The following is a 17,405-nucleotide window of genomic DNA, read 5'->3' on the forward strand; positions in this document are numbered from 1 at the left end:
TCTCTCGGTCCCGCGGCCCCGCCCGCCCGTCGCCCACCGCCCCGCCCGCTCGTCGCCCGCCGCCCGCCGCCCGCCCTCTTAAAACCGGCTCAGCCCTGCGGGCCCGCCCGAAGCCTACCGGTCCCGAGCCCGCGCCGCCCGTCTGCGGCCCGGTGGCGAGCGCTCCGCCGCTGCGCTCTCGAAGGTGGGTGCAGAGCCCGGCGCGCCGCTGTGGCCCGGGGCTGTCGTTCGCCGGGGTGGTCGGGAAGCGCCGGCAGCGGTCTCTGGCGCAGTTCGTTTTGGGAGGTTGTTTTGCCCTCTTGGAGCTTTTACTCCTTAAGCGGCTTTCAACCCCAAGTCGCAGATCCTCGGGGTGAGGGAAGGCCAGGAGCGGAGCGCCTTTGGGGGCTCAGGAGGAGACGGGCAGATGCCTTCGTCGTGGCTGACCTCTTCTCCTGACCCCGTGTTCTTTAATTTCTGAGTCACGACCCTGCTTGCTTTTCTTATTGGGCTCATTGATCTTGCCCTCAGGACCCGCCGGCTCTGAAGGGGCTCCATCCCCCAGCCTTGGTGAACTTATGTCCATCAAAACGCCGTCCTTTTGGGGTACGGGCGGCGGCGGCGCAGGGGCGGGAGCCTGCTCTTTCCCACCTGGCCTGGGGCTCGTCCTCGCCCGCTCCCGAGAGGCGACCCCAGCTTCCCTAAGCCCCCAGGTGGGATGACGAGTTTCCCGAGGGACTTGCGGGAGGTAGCGGGACTCGGCCCACGTGGGGAACCCGCGCTGGCTGCGGCGCTGGGAGGGAAGCCGAAGGCGGTGGCCTACTCCTCCTGGCAGCCCGGACCGCCCGGGTCCTCGGGGTCAGACCCGGGCTTCGCAGCGGGGCAGCCTCCCCCGACCTGCCCCTGGGCTGGGGGAGCGCGTCTCCTATGCGACCCAACCCGGGCCCTGGTCTCTGCCCTCCCTGCTAGGGACCCAGGACTGCCTGAAGCTGCTGCCCGCCCCCAAGCTCGGTCTTGCGCTCGGCTCCTGGCTCCGGGAGTGGGAAGGCCCTGCGGCTCCGACCACCCCCCCCCCCGGAAAAGAGGATGTCGGGGACCGGGGAGAGGGCGGAAGAGGGAGCTTGAAACGGATTTGGCAGGAGCGGGGTTGGGGACGGATGTAGAGAGTGAGTGTTGGAAACGAGACCTGCTAGGTCAAGGCGTGCTTGGAGAGGGAAGGCAAAGGCGACACGTACCTGGAATTTGGAGTCGGGCAGAATGCCGACAGATTTTCGTTTTAGTTTGTTTTGTCTTTTTGGGGGCGGGTTGTTTGTTGCCGTTTTTGTTTCGTTTGCGGGTAGGTCTTGAGGGATCGAAGTGGGAAGTTTATCCGATTCCCTCCGACCCGGGGCTGCCTCGGGCGGTGGAGGCTGGGCAGGCAGGAGCCGGGCGCAGCGCCCCGCGCCCCTCACTCGGCCGCGCTTGCTCTTCCGCAGACCCGCCGCGCCCTGTGGCCCGGGATGGCTCTGCGGCTGCCAAGTGAGGCCGGACCCCAGGACAAGGGGTGCTACCCGCCCGACAGGCTCCAGAGCAGCCCCCAACGCCTGGCCGCCTACTACCCGCCTTTCCAGCCCTACAGCCACTACGGGAACACCCTAAGCGCCGCGGAGGAGGGTTTGCAAACTTTCCGGCAGCTGGAGGCCCTGTCCACGTCCCCGTCTCTGTCCCCCTTCGCCTTCCGGATGGCGCCTCCCTTGCTGAGCCCCGGCCTGGCCCTGCAGAGGGAGCCGCTCTACGACCTGCCCTGGTACAATAAGCTGCCGTCGTGGTACCCAATTCCCCACCGCCCCAGGGAAGTGCCGCACTTCCCGAACGGCAGTCGCGAGTTTACAGGCGCCTCCAGTGAAGACGCGGGCCCCGCTGGCGGCCGTAGCGACGGTGGCCAGTGCTGGGGACCTGAAATTTTCGTGCCGCCGCCCCCTGTGGATGCTTCGCTGTTCCCTGAGAGGCCGAAGCCCTCCCAGCTGTTACCGTGCTCCCCCAGAGAGCGCTCTGAGGATGGCCCCAAACTCGCGAACCAAGTCGGGAAGGCATCTCACCGTTACCACTTCACCCAGGAAGACCTGCACTTAGTTCTCTACGGGGTCATCCCCAGCCCTCAGAACTCAGCCCGCCTGCACCACGCGATTTCGGGCCTCCTGGTCCCCACAGACAGCTCAGGTAAAGGCAGTCCCCATGATCCGGGACTTGGGGGTGCGGGTGGGAGGCGGGAAGACAGGTGAGGACGGGAGGGGGCAGGGGCGCTTCCAAGTGGGTCCGAGACTGTGCGAGTCCTGCAGCGGAGCGTATGTGCTTCCATCAGAAGACGGAGCTGAGAATGGCAGGCTCACCTCCGAGACCCTATTTGCTTAACCGCGTGACACCCAAGATTGTTTTAGTAAGAAGAGAAACGGTTCATGCGGGGCGGGCTGATCAGGCCGGCTCAGATTCTGCCGGGATGTGCAAGGTATCTGGGAGTCTCAAAATCAGCATTATCTCTGATCCTCAAGTTCCTTAAATTTGCAAACGGGGTTAATTACAACATAACCCACTAGAGTCGTTTTGAGTCTCATGTGAGAAATGGCGTATGTAAAAGGAGCAGGAAACCTAGAAAGGACAAGTAAACATCCAGTTCGGGATAATGGTGAGCTCCAGGGAGTGGGGAGGACAGCGCCGTATGAAAGCATTTCATAATACATTTTTATCGAAAAAATAAAAATTTAACCCTGTCTTTTTCTAGGGTCTGGTTCTCTTCCTCGGACTCTGGATAACAACTCCCTTCAGCTACCAGAAGGTAGGCAGGGCTTCTCAGCTTGGATTTCTTTTCCAGCACAAACGCAGTCGGTTTCCTCACTGGCTTTCTTTCCTGCCCTGGGTCTCTCCTAGGTCTCTGCCTTGGGCACACGAAATTCGGTGAAGTGGCACATTTTGGTGTGTTCTGCAGTAGCCCTGTCGCCAAAGGAGTCAGGTTTGGGCCCTTTCAGGGTAAAGTGGTCAACACCAGCGAAGTCAGGACACACGGAGACAATTCCCTGATGTGGGAGGTAAATGTGTTTGTGACGGGTTGGCGGAGGGAGGTGGGTGGGAGGAAACCTTGGCCTCTGCCCCTCTGGGAGACCCCTGGACTGGGAGGGGGGGCCCCCTCCGGGCAGTAATCTGCTGACTTGTGCTGCCTGTTTTGCAACATAAAGAGAAAGAAAGGCAAGCTGTTCAGTCCCTGAGGATAACACCTCTACATGGATTCTGTGTAATTTTGGGTGGCTTAAGGCATTTTCCTCTGAAGATGAGCCATGGAGTATACATTTAAAGAGTTAATACATTGGATTATATGTATAGACAAAACCAAACACTTTAAATATTACAGAGTGATGCTAAGAATATGCCAGAAAGGACTAAGACCAGATTTAAAATTTTCGACGTCGTTCATCTAAAGAGGATTTTTAGAAAACTGATGCTCTTAACTCTGTCGGAGGCAGGATGGTAGGACTGCAGTGCGTCAGAACGTGTCAGATTAGCGCCCCTCGCCGTGGATTTCTACATCAAGGAATATAGTTGAGGAAAGTAATCTGAAATCCAGACTTCACGGGGCTGTTTGTAATAACAAAACATTGAAGACTGTAGAATTGCCCACAGCAGAGAAAGAATTAAATTATGGCTCCATCAATACACATGAAAACTAAATTGAGATAAAATACTACACTAATTGGTTGTCTTCAAGTGGTGGAATTAAATGGAACGTCCTGTTTCCCTTACCTCTGTTTATGAAACTAATATATGCTCACTCTAGAAATCTGGAAATCGAGGAAGTGATAAAAGTAAGAATCTTTTTAAAATGTCACACTACCTATAGAGGTCTCTTTAAGCTAATAAATCCATTTAGACTCAATCATATTGATAATAAATATATTCAGTAGGTCAAGTGTGAGTTTTGAATTATAATTTTTATTTTTTTATTTTTTTTTGCGGTACGTGGGCCTCTCACTGCTGTGGCCTCTCCCGTTGCGGAGCGCAGGCTCAGCGGCCATGGCTCACGGGCCCAGCCACTCCGCAGCATGTGGGATCCTCCCAGACCGGGGCACGAACCCGCGTCGCCTGCATCAGCAGGCGGACTCTCAACCACTGCGCCACCAGGGAAGCCCTTGAATTATAAATTTTTAATAAGTAAATTTATTTTCTAGGTCAGACCAAAAAAATGTGCATTTCCAAACTTTGTTTGATTCCATTTAGATCTTTGAAGATGGTCATTTGAGCCACTTTATTGATGGAAAAGGAGGTGCAGGGAACTGGATGTCCTATGTCAACTGTGCTCGTTTCCCCATGGAGCAGAACCTGGTTGCAGTCCAGTGTCAAGGGCAGATCTTTTATGAAAGCTGCAAGGAGATCTACCAGAACCAAGAGCTCCTTGTGTGGTACGGAGATTGCTATGAGAAGTTTTTGGACATTCCCATGAGCCTGCAGGTCATAAAGCACGGGAAGCAGACGTCTGGGCCCTTGGAAGGTGAGTGCACACTTTCGCCTCACCCAGTGAGGCCGTCTTAGTGGAAGGACTGGGCTCTTTCTCCAACTCAACACCTTCCTGCAGCCTTTCCACTTGCTTGTGGAACTTCTCCCTCCCAACACAACACTCAGAACACAAAACTGAGGGCGTCTCTCACCCACTGGGCATTACCCAGCTGGAGGAAGATGCCCTCATCTTTCCAAAGCTGCTGCAGCTACTCCTCTTCACCAGTATACCTTTTCTTCTACTCCTTCACCCGCTCCCAGAGAATAAAATACAAGTGAAATAAATGGATGCAACCTCTGCCTTAGGTGAGCCAGCTTCTGATTCATCTCTGCTGAGGCTCACACAAGTCAGGAAGTCTAAGCTTTAGAGCACTGTTTTTCAAGTAGTGGGTTGCAGTATCTTAGCAGGGTGGGGGATTTGGTGGTAGAGACCAGTATTAAAGAAGAAAAAAAAAGAGAATAAGAATAAAATAGAATAGAAAATATTGATGTGAATCTCATTTAAGTTAAGGTTTTTGTTTCAAATGGATGTGTGCGAACTGGGTCTCAAGTATAAAATGTGTTTCTTATTGTGGGTCTCAGTCAACTTTGGGAAGCATGGAGCTAGACTCTCGCTCTCCAATTTTAATGCAGGTGTGAATATCTGGGGACCTTGGAAAGATGCAGATTCTCATTCAGGGCTGGGACCTGAGATTCTGCATTTCTATCACATTTTAGTAGAAGGCAGCTAGAGGACTACCAACCCACTCTCTGGGAACGAGCCTCTGGAATTTGCATTTTAAAAAAGCTCTTTGAGGGCTTCCCTGGTGGCACAGTGGTTGAGAATCTGCCTGCCAATGCAGGGGACATGGGTTCGAGCCCTGGTCTGGGAAGATCCCACATGCCGCGGAGCAGCCTGCCCCGTGAGCCACAATTACTGAGCCTGCGTGTCTGGAGCCTGTGCTCCGCAACAAGAGAGGCCGCGATAGTGAGGGGCCCTTGCACGGCGATGAAGAGTGGCCCCCGCTCGCCACAGCTAGAGAGAGCCCTTGCACAGAAACGAAGAGCCAACATAGCCATAAATAAATAAATAAAATTTTTTAAATTAAAAAAAAGAGCAAAATCCCTTTAAAAAAAAGAAAAAGCTCTTTGAGCGGTTGATTTTTACATCTGCAAAGGCCTGGGAACCACTGATCTTATAGGTGGGACCAGACAAATGCAAGTTACTGTAATATGTGTAATCAGATAGAAGACCATCTTACTATGTTAGAGCAAATGTCGTAAGTAGCAGGTAAAAGAGAATGTGAACTGCATTCATCACACTGCAGTGATGGTCTGCATGCAAGTCTCCCTGCTAGACTGAGACCCTTCAGGGCAGGAGACAATTCTAATAAATTTATTTGTTTGGCTGTGTTGGGTCTTCATTTCTGTGCGAGGGCTTTCTCTAGTTGCGGCGAGCGGGCCTCTCACTATCTATCGTGGCCTCTCCTGCTGCGGAGCACAGGCAGGCTCAGTAGTTGTGGCTCACGGGCCCAGCTGCTCCGCGGCACGTGGGATCTTCCCAGACCAGGGCTCGAACCCATGTCCCCTGCATCGGCAGGCAGATTCTCAACCACTGCGCCACCAGGGAAGCCCAGGAGACAATTCTAAACACTCTAATAGCACCTGCTGTGGATCCCCATGTGCATTGAAGGAAGGAGGAAGACTGGGCTAAACTGGGGAAAGCTGCTTAGGGATGTGGAGAAATAAAAGATGAGTTAGGCAGGGAGAGGCAAGGCAATTCAGGCTTGGGGAATAGTGAAGCCAAGGGCAAGGATGTGTTCACCAGGGATTCGGAGGTGACTAATGAGCAGTCTCTTTCTAGAAGCCAAATCATGAGGGGCTGTTGAACTGTTTCGGTAACTGTCTTCTCACTACCCCAATAAATGGACGGACGGCGTGGGGTGCGCCTGAGGGTAAGATGGCAGGATTCTCTTGAGTCTGGACCTCACAGTTGCCCCATACTTGGCGCCAAGCCAAGACTTTTTGGTCACTTCCAGAAATGTTCCAAGTGCTTTTTTGAAATAAAAGTGAAAAGTGGATTTGAGAACGATACATGCTTGATAACGCAAAATAGAATCGTTATCCTTTTGAAAAATTATTCAGCACTCTGCATCAGAGTCGTTAAAATGTTCATAACCCTGGATATATCAGTAACGTATCAGTAATACTTTTCTGGAAATTTATCTTCAGGAAATAGTCCAAAAGGAAAAGCTTTGTCCACAAGGATTTTTAATACAGCATCACCCCTGTTTGTGAAAAGTCACGAACAACCTAAATGCCCAATATTAGAATAATTAAGTAAATGATGATATATTAACATGGAATAATATACAGGCATCAGAGATCCCGATCATATAAGCAACAGGGCCAGCAGTTATCCGTGCTCCACTTCTGAACCAAATTATATCCGAGGCTTATTGGCACTGTTAACGATGATGTGTAAATATTTAGGATAACTTGTGGCAGAGAACTTGTAAACAACTCAATTGGTTGGGAAGACTAATGGATAAATTCATTTGTTTTCTGTTAATAGGAATGTTTGGGGATAGGATGAAAAGGAAAGAAAAATCAAAATTCCTCTGTCCTCTCAAAAGAAAGGTCTTGTTTTCAAAGGCTTTTGGTGAGGCTTGATGGGAACCTTCCCCTTGAAGGTCTTGAGTGGGAGGGAAGGGCCTGGGCCCTATGTGGGCGGGTTATTTGAGTTTGCAAACCTGCCAAGTGTGTGTTTTGGGGGCTGAGGGTGTGGAATGTGTAGACAGCTCTCAGTCGTTACCAAACTCTGTCTGAACGGTGTGTCTGTAGTGGGGCAGAAAGCATAATTTTTGGTATCGAGAAACCCCTTGGCTGAAAAGACTGAGATGGGAGGCAGGAAGAAGCAAAAGAAACAGGACGAAATTAGGTTAAGATAAATTTCCAAGGACCTGAGCAGAAAACGGAGGCAGCCGAAGCCTAATTAGTCAGGGTGAGGGTGCTCCGTCATTTCTGCCTAAGTGGTGGTTCTTATGCAGATTTACTGCCGAGCCCTCATTCTGAATTCTGGTGTGCCTTCATGCTTTGATTTGTAAAGATCGCTGACCCTGTCTTGTAGACCCCCTCTTCCTACCCCAGGAAGCAGGAAGGCCAGGTATTTCTAACCAATGAAAATTCTAGCTCCGAGCAAAAACCATCCCAGCAGGGAGATTCTGAGAGTATTAGCACCTCAATGAAAGCGATAGACAAGACTGGGCAATGGATCTTCCTGATGTTGGTGGTTGCCTTCCTGGTTATTTACTTAATAAAATGATTTATTTCCTCAGCCACCTGTTAAACATGCCTGGGACGCAGTTATCAACTAACAGAACCCCCGATGGATAGCTTCCCTGCTGTTCCGATGCTAACTAAAAAGATTTCCACCTTCACACTCTTGCATATACTCACTCCTGGCTGTTCTCTGCCTCCCTGGGGCCAGACAATGAGGTTTCAGGGATGCATTCACAGTCAAAACCACTTTATGCTCTGGAATCCAGAGTGTCCTCGGCAGGGATGCTTTTGTAGGTGGCCCTGGTCCTCTCCCCTTCCCCCAATACATAGACACCCCTGAGCCTGGCACCTCCTTTGCTAGAGTCGGCTGAACTCTCTCTAACCTCTCCCCCACCTCTCTTATAAAAATGGGTTTACCTTTCTCAGTCTGTCTCTCAGTGATGGTATCACTTGTTGATAAGAAGTCAGTAAGTGTTAAGGTTAAATTAATCATCACAATAACCCTATGTATTAGTTCCAGAATCTTCCTTAAAAGTTCAGAGAAGTAGACTATAAGCTAAAAGGGCACCTATGTCTTCGTAAATGGGGTCAAATGGAACAGAACTCGTGAAGCCTGGGGAGAAGCTATGGGTGTCCATCAGGGTCCTGGGTGAACGGCTTTGAGCTTGTAGCTCTCAGGCCGATCTGAAAGGGACAAATACGGTAGGTATTTGGTATGTGAACCTTGTAAAGAATGCCAGTCAGGAACTGTAGGACTGACCTGCTCGTAAACAGCGCCAGAGGAAGGGCTTCTTCAACACATATATTTCGGGAACAAAAGGTAAGAGAACCTATAGATTAAGAGATTGGAGAGACATAGCCTCTGTGGACAACACATAGGCTTTGAATCCTACATTGAATCAACTGACTGTAAAATAATAAAACATGTATGCATGTGTGTACGCACATAAATATATATGTTTCTATTAAGGAATAAGGGTTGACTGTTTAGGTATGACAATGGCATTATGGTTATGCATTTTAAAAAGTCGTTATCTATTAAAGATTATGGTTTGAGATGTTTATGAACCAAGTGAGAAATTAGTGTTAAAAAGAATCCATTATGAAAAACAAATAATCCCTTATGGAGGGAAGTCACATAAGTGAGTTGGTCGTTGTCAAAGCTTGGTGTCTGGGCACATGAGGGCTTATTCCATTATTTTGATTTTGGTATATGTTTTAAATTTTTTGTAATAAAAAGTTGTAAAAAATCATCTTGAAGAAAATAAGAATGAAGGAAGGTAGCTGACCGAGCGACTTATCCCCCTGTGTTTGACAGAGTCTGCAGAAGGGTACAGGTGTGAAAGATGTGGAAAAGTATTTACCTACAAATATTACAGAGACAAGCATCTCAAGTACACCCCCTGTGTGGACAAGGGTGACAGGAAATTCCCCTGTTCTTTATGCAAACGGTCCTTTGAGAAGAGAGACCGGCTCCGGATCCACGTCCTTCACGTTCATGAGAAACATCGGCCTCACAAGGTAAGAGTCGGGGTGGCGAGTGACCCTGCCCTTCGCTCCAGCACTCTGCTTTCATGCTGCTTCCCCAAACCCCTGGGTGAACACCGAGGGCCTCCTGCGTGCATGTTGCTGGGACACGACACCAGGTGGGAAGATGGGACAGGGTGTCTGAAGGAGGTGACAGTGCTGTGGAAGAGCAGACATGAACTAATGCCATGACACCCGGGTGTGAGGATGGAGGTACATGGTAGACAGGGACAGAGGAAGGGTGTCCTTCTACCTGGACACGTGGGTTATGAAAGGCCTCGTAGACAGGTGGCCGTGAGAAGAATCTAGGACAGTGGAGTGTCTGGTTTATATCTTAGATGGGGTTGATTGGCTGGGGTGGGGGGCGTTCGAGATATTCCAGTTGGGAAAGACCCTGGCCTGTGGTTTTAGGTAGCTACACCTTCTTCCATGATGTGTGCAATGTTGTGTTAATTTCTGCTGTACAGCAAAGTGACTCAGTTATATACATTCTTTTTCATATTCTTTTCCATTGTGGTTTATCACAGGATATTGAATATAGTTCCCCATGCTGTAGAGTAGGACCTTGTTATTTATCCATCCTGTATATACTAGTTTGCATCTGCTCCTCCCAAACTCCCAATCATTTCCTCCCCCTTGGCAACCACAAGTCTGTTCTCTGTGTCTGTGAGTCTGTTTCTATTTCCTAGATAGGTTCATTTGTGTCATATTTTAGATGCCATATACAAGTGATATCATATGGTATTTGTCTTTCTCTTTCTGACTTACTTCGCATAGTATGATAATCTCTAGGTTCAATGTGCAGGCATATTGATAGTTACAGGCGAGGATGAAACATGGGCACAGTCCAAAGGTTGGATGGCCTCTATGCCATGCCAAGGATTTTGTAAGGCAGAAAAGCAATGGTGGATTTAGGGAGTCGTTTTCCACCATTCTGGATACCTGGTGGCTCTGCCAGGCTTGGTGTAAGAAAGTGCTGACTACCACTGGTCTTAATTAGGAGAAAGAGGCTGAGGCTTGGGTACAGACAGCTTCGGGTTGGACTCCTGCCCTGTCAGGACTCCTCCAAGCCCCCAATTTTCTCCATTTAAAAACAGAGTAGTCATCATAAAACTGCTCTTGTCTCTCCCCTCCTGTTCACAGTGAAGCTTCTGGAAAAATCACAATCACTGGACTATATACTCCTGTAAAATCTGAGTATTTTTACAATTATCATGTATTATTTTTGTAAGAATATTTTTAAAAAATATTTTAATTTATTTTTATTTTTGGCTGTGTTGGGTCTTTGTTGCTGCACGTGGGTTTTTCTGTAGTCGTGGTGAGCAGGGGCTACTCTTCGTTGCGGTGCGCGGTCTTCTCACTGCGGTGGCTTCTCTTGTTTCAGAGCACAGTCTCTAGGCACTCGGGCTCCGCGGTCGTGGCTCGCGGGCTCCAGAGTGCAGGCTCAGTAGTTGTGGCGCACGGGCTTAGTTGCTCCACGGTATGCAACTAGAGAAAGCCCACGTGCAGTGACAAAGACTCAACACAGCCAAAAATAAATGATAAAGGAGTGGTGGGTCTTACAGTTGGTGAGATGGAGCATTTAAGATATTTGTTGGGACTGCTGCAGCCAGATCAAAAGATGTCTGCTTAAAAGCAGAAGCTGCAGGATTAGTGTTTGTTTGTTTGGTTTGGTTTGGTTTGGTTTTTTGACCAAAGTAGAATGCAGGAAAAGGTTATCTGAGTCAGGTCAAGAAACATACACTAGAATGTTACGTGGGTCATTTTAAACACTGAGGACAATGGTGGGTCTTGGACTGGGGTTCAAGGAGAGGAGCCGTAGGAAGTACTGCTGGCTTTGAAATCGGGGGACCATAGACCAGGAGGTCCAGAGATGACGGGAATGATGAGAAGAGGTGTAAGCTGGTAGTAGTAAAGTGAATGTCTTGGGCTTCCAAAGAGGAGAGGTCTGATGGTAGAGTGGAGGGATAGTAATTTTATTTTATTTTTTAAACTATTTATTAATTTATTTTGTCCACGAGGCATGCGGGATCTTAGTTCCCTGAGCAGGAATAGAGCCCGTGCCCCCTGCAGTGGAAGCTTGGAGTCTTAACCACTGGACCGCCAGAGAAGTCCAGGATAGTGATTTTAAAAGGCTATAGAAGGGGGTGCATCCTCTTACACTGAGTGTTCCTGAGAGTTCTTAGTACAATATTTCTCTTTGCAAACTCTCCCTGAATGGTGTGATCCTTTATCATGACCATAAGTACCATTTAAATGGTTTCAACTCTCTAGCCAGAATTCTGTCCTGAGCCTGAGGACAGAGTCCTGTCCCAGCTGCTCTTCTGACGTCTCAACCTGAGTTTCCCCGGCACTTCCCCTTCCTTCGTCATGTTCAGAAGACTGAGATTTTCTTCTTTTATCTTTACTGCTAAACATTTTTTATTCTCTTTTAGTTTTCTTTATTTCATATACTTGAATTTGAGTACTTAACTTTCAAGATGATAAAGTATATTTAATTTCTGCAGGAGCCCCAAATAAAACGTTTGATTTAATTTGAACAGGAAAAAAAAAAAAAAGCTCAAGTGAAACAGACAGGCAGAACTTCAGATAAATGATTTTTTAACAAGATCAGCTGCTGAAAGAGAAAAAAATTACTGATTTAAAATATCAGAAGATGTTGGGTGTATAACCAACAGTGAAAAACCTTGTATTACCCTCCTTCCAGCGTTTAAAGCCTAAACAACCTCCTTTTCACATGATTTGTCAGGCAAAATTAATGAATAACAAAATAAAAATATCGGAGGAAGCCCTTGTAGTCCATCACAATGACTATAAAGAGCTCATACATAGATTCAGAATGTCAGTTCTCTCCAACTTTTTGAAACACCTGACCAATGGAGAGAGGGCTTTGTTTTTTTCAGAAGGTGTTGTTTCTTTTCTCCATGACTTGTTCAAATTGATGCCAGACTTTAACTTTCTTTGTATTTTGCCTTTGACTTCCTTGCAAGCTTTTGTTTTTGCTAGGATTTTTAATTGCAAGTGATAAGTTTAGTTTCTTACTTATATAACTTGTATAATATTTACATTCTTGAAATTATACTCATTTCTTTTTTAAATCAGATTCTGATTTGAATTTGTTCTGATTTGAACCAGTTGCTCCTTAGGCCTGTAAACTGTCATATTTGGATATCTTTCATTACCTTCCTTAGTTCCACTGATTCTTCTATGCCACTCTTTCTCTTTCTTGATTTCTCTTTTTATATTACTGGGGCATGTCTTCAAGTAATCGTTTTTAACAGTGCACAGTGAAACATTTTCTGAGTCCTTCGAGGATATTTTACTCACATACGTCTTTGATAGTTTGGCTGGATATGGAATTTTAGATAGGAATAACTTTTCTGTAGAATTTTTAAAGAATCATTTCTTCTACCATTTGATGCCAATCTGGTTCTTGTTTCTTTGTAAATAACCAGTTTTCTGCTTTGTGAAAATTGTTCTTTAACTTTTGAGTTCTGAAATTTTAACAGAATGTTTTTTTCTTTCTTTCCTTTTTTTTTTTTTTCTTCCTGCTTTGTAATCAGTAGAAGACAAAGTATTCTTTCCACCTGAAGGCACAAGTCATAAGCTCAAAGGAATTCTCTTGTTCTTTCCTTGGCTATTATCTGTCTTCGATTTTTGCTCTCTCCTGAGATTCCTTTTAGCCAAATGTTAGGTTGAATCTACTTCCCTGTACTTGACTTTTAATTTTTCTTCATCTGCATTCTCTGAGAGTTCCCGAACCTTAATTTTTATGTCATGTATTCAGTCTTTAGCAGTCAGCTGAGTCTATTACATACAGCATTTCTATTCTATACTTTTCTGTTGTTTATTTTTAATTTCCAAGAACAGTTTCATGTTCTAATTGCTCCCCTTTTATAATTGATCTGTTCTTTTTGCAATATGAACTTCAACATCTGACTGTTTTTGCTTTAGTAACGACAATACATGCTCGTTATTAAAACGTCAAGTAGTAAAGAAAAATTTAAAAAGACTTAAAATCCACCCCAGAGGGCTTCCCTGGTGGCGCAGTGATTGAGGCTCCGCCTGCCGATGCGGGGGACGCGGGTTCGTGCCCAGGTCCGGGAAGATCCCACATGCCGCGGAGCGGCTGGGCCCGTGAGCCACGGCCGCTGAGCCTGCGCGTCCGGAGCCTGTGCTCCGCAACGGGAGAGGCCGTGACAGTGAGAGGCCCGCGTACCGCAAAAAAAAAAAAATCCACCCCAGAATCTCACCATCTAAAAATACCCAGGCTCTCGTTTGTGCCCATAAGGACACCTGGGGAACAGGGTCCAGAAACACAATAGTTTCCTTTACTTGGTTCAGAATTCCTGAGAAGATTGGACAGAAGTCGTCAGGGTCAAGAACACAGAGAAATGACAGGAACTGTTCACAGCAAGTGACTGTACCACATGCTCTCACTGGCCCCCCAAAATATTACCCTTTTTTTGTAGGTGCATGTGTTGAGTCATCTGTCACCTGTATTGCCACTTTGGTCTACATATTCGTCCCTACCCCCACTAGATTGTTCCTCCTTGTCTCTAGCAAAGTGCTGAGAGGTTCTCCATAAATACTTGTTGAATTAATTGCTGGGGGCTTGCAATTTACTCACAGCCTTGTGAGGAAGGCAAGACAGGTATTTTTTGCCCATGAGGAAAATTGGGGAGACAAAGATTCCGAGTTTTAACTGATTTGTTCTGGTCACACAGCTACTTGTTGACAGAGCAGGACAAATTCAGGCCTCCGTATACACTGCCGTTTCACATCTGAAGCAGCTCACTTAACCCGAAGACTTCAGACGAACTGCCTTAGCCACAGCATTAGCAGGCTCTGGGCCAGAACCCATGCTGCCAGGTTCTTCCCTGTAGTCCCGGGATGCCTTTCTCCCGTCTCAACTAGACCCTCAGCCTGGGTCTGCTTGATCCTCTGCCTACAGATGTGCACAGAATAAGTACAATAGTTAGTTCTTCCCCCCCAGATAAATATAATGGTGAAATAAACTTGTTAAAGGGAAGACGTGGTTTCAACTGTATTTTTCTTTTTCGTTTTAGTGTTCTACGTGTGGGAAATGTTTCTCTCAATCTTCCAGCCTAAACAAACACATGAGAGTCCACTCTGGAGACAGACCCTACCACTGTGTGTATTGTACAAAGGTAAATGGAACCTTCTTTTAAGGGATCTGCCTTGAGCCCTGATTGGGTGTCCATGGATAAGAACTTGTAGCATAAACCCTAGCTTATAAGAGTTCCTGGTAAATTAGTTCATTGTCAGCCCATCCCCAATTTCCACCCCCCAGATTATACTCCTGTTTGCTTACAATGATCAGATGCCACCTACTACTGCCAAATTGGCATCTAGGGCATTTGTCATGGAATAGACCCTAAGTTTACAGGAGCCCGATGGTAGCAGACATGATTATGCAGTCTTTCAAAGTACAGACTCTGGGCTTCCCTGGTGGCGCAGTGGTTGAGAGTCCGCCTGCCGATGCAGGGGACACGGGTTCGTGCCCCGGTCCGGGAAGATCCCACATGCCGCGGAGCGGCTGGGCCCGTGAGCCATGGCCGCTGAGCCTGCGCGTCCGGAGCCTGTGCTCCGCAACAGAGAGAGGCCCGCGTACCGCAAAAAAAAACAAAAACAAAAAAGTACAGACTCTTACATGCTGCTGATCTAAATTTCTAGAGCAGTTTTGCTGAAGTGGCATCTAATCTTCATTATACAGAATAATAAGTGATAAAAATGAAGAGATAAAGACGTGGTTAGGGGTGGCTGGGCTAGAAACAAAAGTCTGACCACGCCTTAAAAATATTATACTAAAACACCTCATGTTCCTTTTTGATGAGATACATTTGGGCTGTCCAGTGTGTACAGTGTAGCAAAATGGGGCTAAGACATAAGTAGGCCATACGGAGCCAGCACAGACCTAAGGAGGGTGGCCCTGGGTTTGTATGGATGAGGAATCTATCCTGAGGGGTGAATGCTCTCCCGCAGGATTTCCAGAGCAGGCTCAAAATATCCCACCACCCCTCCTCTTTCTGGCATTCTCATTCTGATCCTCACCTTGGTCTTCTGGCCAGCCTGGGAATGCGAGGTGCCCGAAGAGGGAACTCAGTGCACTTGGGGCATCAATGAGCTGTTTGGCGTTCTGACTTACTGTCACCTAAGCTGATGGAGACTGTCCTTGTCTGGGTGTCCTAGACACCTACACCTTGTGCTCCTTACTGAGCAGTGGGCCAACCCCATGCATGCCCAGCCCCCCAAATCCAAGGTCACTGGTTAAAGCCGGTGTTTTGTATCTATGTCGATGGACCCCCAATAAATGGAGTCATTACATCGCTAATAAATACTTGAAAGTGACAAAGGTCAGAGCAGAGTATTGAATTAGGGGAAAGGTTATAAATAAGGGAAAGAAAAGACAGGTAAAAACAGCAAAGTGCTTGGGACTCTGAAATGGTACTATTTGGCCATTTTTTTAAGAACTAAACTTGTAACCACCATACAACCCAGCAGTTGCTCTCCTGGGCACTTATCCTGGAGAAATGAAGGTCTATATGTTTATACGAAAACCTGTACACAAATGTTAATAGCAGCTTTATTCATAGAAGCCCCAAACTGGAAATAACACAGATGCCTTTCAATGGGCAGGTGATTAAACAGACTGTGGTTCATCCACACCATGAAATACTCCTCAGCAATCAGAAAGGATGAGCTGTTGTACACGAAACAACCTCCGTGAATCTGCGGAGAACTATGCTGAGTGAGAACAGCCAATCCCAAAAGGTCACATACTGTATGCTTCCCTGTAAATGACATTCTTGAAATAACAAAATTATAGAAATGGAGAACAGATTCGTGGTTGCCATGGTTTAAAAGTAGGAGTGGGAGGGAACTATGTGTGGCTGTCATAGGGCAACATGAGGGTCCTTGTGATGGAAACGTTCTGTATCTTGACTCTGTCAATGTCAGTATCCTGGTTGTGATACTGTCCTATAGACTTGTAAGATGCAACCATTGGGGACAACTGGGTAAAGGGTACACAGAGTCTCTGTTGTTTCTTATAACTGCACGTGAATCACGATTACCGCAAAAAGTTTAAGTTAAAAAAAAAAAGAAGAAGAAAGAAACCAATAAGGTACCCATTTATGCAAAGACATTGGCCAGTATTAGCTACTCCTTCTGTAATTCAGTTCATCTTGGAGTGTGATCCCAGGACCACCTGCTTAAATGCAGTTTCTTTATTACCCCAACGGGTGTATTCATCGGGTCAGTCTGCATTTTTGACTAGACCCCCAGGTGATCTTAACCATTGAAAAGCCACTGTTCTAACCAGTGACATGTCCATCGTGTCCTTCTTTATTAAGGCTACACCTGTTGACCGAGCGTGCCCTATAGCATTACAGCCCAAGGTTCGCTGAATGGAGAACTAAGGGGTGACATAAGGATCGGTAACGGTGAACTTAACCCCTTTCTCTCACTGGTTGTCCAGCTGATGGAAGTTTACTTTTTCTCCTGCTTTCTGTCCTCTGCAGAGGTTCACCGCCTCTAGTATACTCCGCACACATATCAGGCAGCACTCCGGGGAGAAGCCCTTCAAATGCAAGTACTGTGGTAAATCTTTTGCATCCCACGCTGCCCACGACAGCCATGTCCGACGCTCGCACAAGGAGGATGACGGCTGTTCCTGTAACATCTGTGGAAAAACCTTCCCAGGTCAAGAAGCCTTCTACTCCCACATGAAGTTTCATGAAAACTGCTAGCCCTCAGAGAGTATGAGGACAGTGCCTCTGTATTTCTGTCTTGATATTTCTTGTTTATGGGTGTATCTTACAAACAAATGATAGTTAGATTGAGATGAGGAACAGAATAATGGAACTGACCAAGTAGCAGAATTTACCAGATTTATTGACTGTGGTTTTAACAGCTTTCACAGAAATGTCTTTCACAATTTCTGACAAGAATGGAGTTGTGTTGAATTCACCTAGAAATAATGAAAGCTGGCTGTTAATAGGGCTTAAAGGTCTGGAAACTCAACATCAACCCTGAAAGGGACTATATTTCATTTCAGGGACTAGGAACAAAGTCTTTGATTTCACGATTTAAAA

At 47.1% G+C, this 17,405-nt stretch overlaps 1 protein-coding gene across 1 annotated transcript; it reads left to right on the forward strand.

The window, feature by feature from the left end:
* Nucleotides 1–1,478: 1,478 nt before the first annotated feature.
* PRDM14 (PR/SET domain 14) lies at nt 1,479–17,060 on the forward strand. Its single transcript, XM_067711236.1, has 7 exons — nt 1,479–2,178; nt 2,738–2,791; nt 2,884–3,041; nt 4,225–4,495; nt 9,080–9,282; nt 14,358–14,459; nt 16,833–17,060. The coding sequence occupies exons 1-7, from the start codon at nt 1,479–1,481 to the stop codon at nt 17,058–17,060; spliced, it is 1,716 nt and encodes a 571-aa protein (XP_067567337.1).
* The last annotated feature ends 345 nt before the right edge of the window (nt 17,061–17,405 follow it).

This window comes from Pseudorca crassidens, chromosome 17 (genome assembly GCF_039906515.1).
Source record: "Pseudorca crassidens isolate mPseCra1 chromosome 17, mPseCra1.hap1, whole genome shotgun sequence".
NCBI lineage: Eukaryota > Metazoa > Chordata > Mammalia > Artiodactyla > Delphinidae > Pseudorca > Pseudorca crassidens.

Excerpts from the sequence above, each read along its gene's own strand:
- PRDM14 (XM_067711236.1), top strand. The coding sequence starts at position 1,479 with ATGGCTCTGCGGCTGCCAAGTGAGGCCGGACCCCAGGACAAGGGGTGC. Across the intron at positions 3,042-4,224 it reads ACAATTCCCTGATGTGGGAG|ATCTTTGAAGATGGTCATTT; the intron begins GTAAATGTGTTT and ends GATTCCATTTAG. Across the intron at positions 9,283-14,357 it reads AGAAACATCGGCCTCACAAG|TGTTCTACGTGTGGGAAATG; the intron begins GTAAGAGTCGGG and ends TTTTCGTTTTAG.